The 2,110-nt window shown below is 54.4% G+C and overlaps 1 protein-coding gene across 1 annotated transcript in view; it reads left to right on the top strand.

Annotated features, from left to right (window-relative positions):
• The first annotated feature begins 242 nt into the window (after nucleotides 1–242).
• The window catches only part of LOC139262802 (zinc finger protein 862-like), a 17,268-nt gene continuing 15,400 nt past the window's right edge, over nucleotides 243–2,110 (top strand). Inside the window, exon 1 of the mRNA XM_070877954.1 lies at nucleotides 243–346. Within this exon, the coding sequence (XP_070734055.1) occupies nucleotides 243–346 (104 nt within the window). The remainder of the gene's footprint in view (nucleotides 347–2,110) is intronic.

Here is a 2,110-nt window from a genome sequence, read left to right as displayed (position 1 = left end):
GTACCGTGCCGTGGCACACCCCTCCTTTTATGGCCCCGACCTGCCGCCGGTGTTCTCACGCAGGGCGGGGCCCCCCATGCCAGCCCCACGCCGATGTGGTTGACCCTCTGAAGTGATTCTATCGAATTGAGGGCAACTCGGGATGGGCAATAAACGCCGGCTTTGCCAGCTAACCCACTGGAGTCGCGTATAGACCAGGCTGGGTAAAGGACGGCAGGTTTCCTTCCAATCCGGCATCTTCCATGGTCATTTCTCCTGCTGCTGGCTCACCAATGATCAGATTCAATGAATTAAATAATGAAGAAGAAAGCTGTAGACTGCAGGAAGATATCAATGTACTGGTCAGGTGGGCAGAACAGTGGCAAATGGAATTCAATCCAGAGAAGTGTGAGGTGATGCATTCGAGGAGCGCTAACAAGGAAAGGTTAGACATTAAATGATACAACACTGAGAAGTGTAGAGGAACAAAGGGACCTTGGAGTGCAGGTCCACAGATACCTGAAGGTAGCAGGCCAGGTGGATAAGGTGGTTAAGAAGGCACACGGAATGCTTGCCTTTATTAGCCGAGGCATAGAATACAAGAGCGGGGAGGTTATGCTTGAACTGTATAAAACACTGGTTAGGCCACAGCTGGAGTACTGCGTGCAGCTCTGGTCACCACATTCCAGGAAGGATGTGATTGCACTGGAGAGGGTGCAGAGGAGATTTACGAGGATGTTGCCAGGACTGGAGAATTTTGGCTGTGAAGAAAGATTGGATAGGCTGGGTTTGTTTTCCTTGGAACAGAGGAGGCTGAGGGGAGACCTGATTGAAGTGTATGAAATTATGAGGGGCCTGGATAGAGTGGATAGGAAGGATCTGTTTCCCTTGGCAAAGGGCTCAACAACCAGGGGGTGGGGGGGGGGAAATGTCTTTACCCAGTGGGTGGTGGGGGTCTGGAACTCACGGCCTGAAAGGGTAGTAGAGGCAGAAACCCTCACCACATTTAAAAGATACTCGGATGTGCACCTGAAGTGTCGTAACCTACAGGGCTACGGACCGAGAGCTGGAAAGTGGGATTAGGCTGGATAGCTCTTTGTCGGCCGGCGCGGACACGATGGGCCGAATGGCCTCCTTCCGTGCTGTAAATTCCTCTGGTTCTATAATTTTACCTCTTGCCATGATAGGATTTGAACCCATGACCTCTCGGCCAATACGAGAGCTGCGTGGCTACTGTACATAACAACAACAACAACTTGTATTTATATAGCGCCTTTAATGTAGTGAAACGTTCCAAGGCGCTTCACAGGAGTGTTATAAGACAAAAATTTGACACCGAGTCTCGTAAGAAAGAATTAGGGCAGGTGACCAAAAGCTGCGTCAAAGAGGTAGGTTTTAAGGAGCGTCTTAAAGGAGGAAAGAGAGGTAGAGAGGCGGAGAGGTTAGGGAGGGGGCCCAGGCAACAGAAGGCATGGCTACCAATGGTTGAGCGATTATGATCAGGGACGCTCAAGAGGGCAGAATTAGAGGAGCGCAGACATCTCGGGGAGGGTTGGGGGGGGGGGCGCGGAGAGTTGCGAGGTTGAAGGAGATTACAGACATAGGGAGGGGCGAGGCAAGGATGAAATTTTGAAATCGAGGCGTTGCTTAACCGGGAGACAGTGTAGGTCGGCGAGCACAGGGGGTGATGGGTGAGCGGGACTGGGTGCGAGTTAGGACACGGGGCAGTGAGCACAGGGGGTGATGGGTGAGCGGGACTGGGTGCGAGTTAGGAAACGGGGCAGTGAGCACAGGGGGTGATGGGTGAGTGGGACTGGGGTGTGAGTTAGGACACGGGGTAGCGAGCACAGGGGGTGATGGGTGAGCGGGACTGGGTGTGAGTTAGGACACGGGGCAGTGAGCACAGGGGGTGATGGGTGAGCGGGACTGGGTGTGAGTTAGGACACGGGGGTAGCGAGCACAGGGGGTGATGGGTGAGCGGGACTGGGTGTGAGTTAGGACACGGGGGTAGCGAGCACAGGGGGGTGATGGGTGAGCGGGACTGGGTGTGAGTTAGGACACGGGGGGTAGCGAGCACAGGGGGTGATGGGTGAGCGGGACTGGGTGCGAGTTAGGACACGGGGCAGTGAGC

This window comes from Pristiophorus japonicus, chromosome 4 (assembly GCF_044704955.1).
Source record: "Pristiophorus japonicus isolate sPriJap1 chromosome 4, sPriJap1.hap1, whole genome shotgun sequence".
NCBI classification, from domain to species: Eukaryota; Metazoa; Chordata; class Chondrichthyes; family Pristiophoridae; genus Pristiophorus; species Pristiophorus japonicus.
Note: the sequence above shows the minus strand (reverse complement) of the source record. Positions and strands in the feature narration are given on the sequence as shown.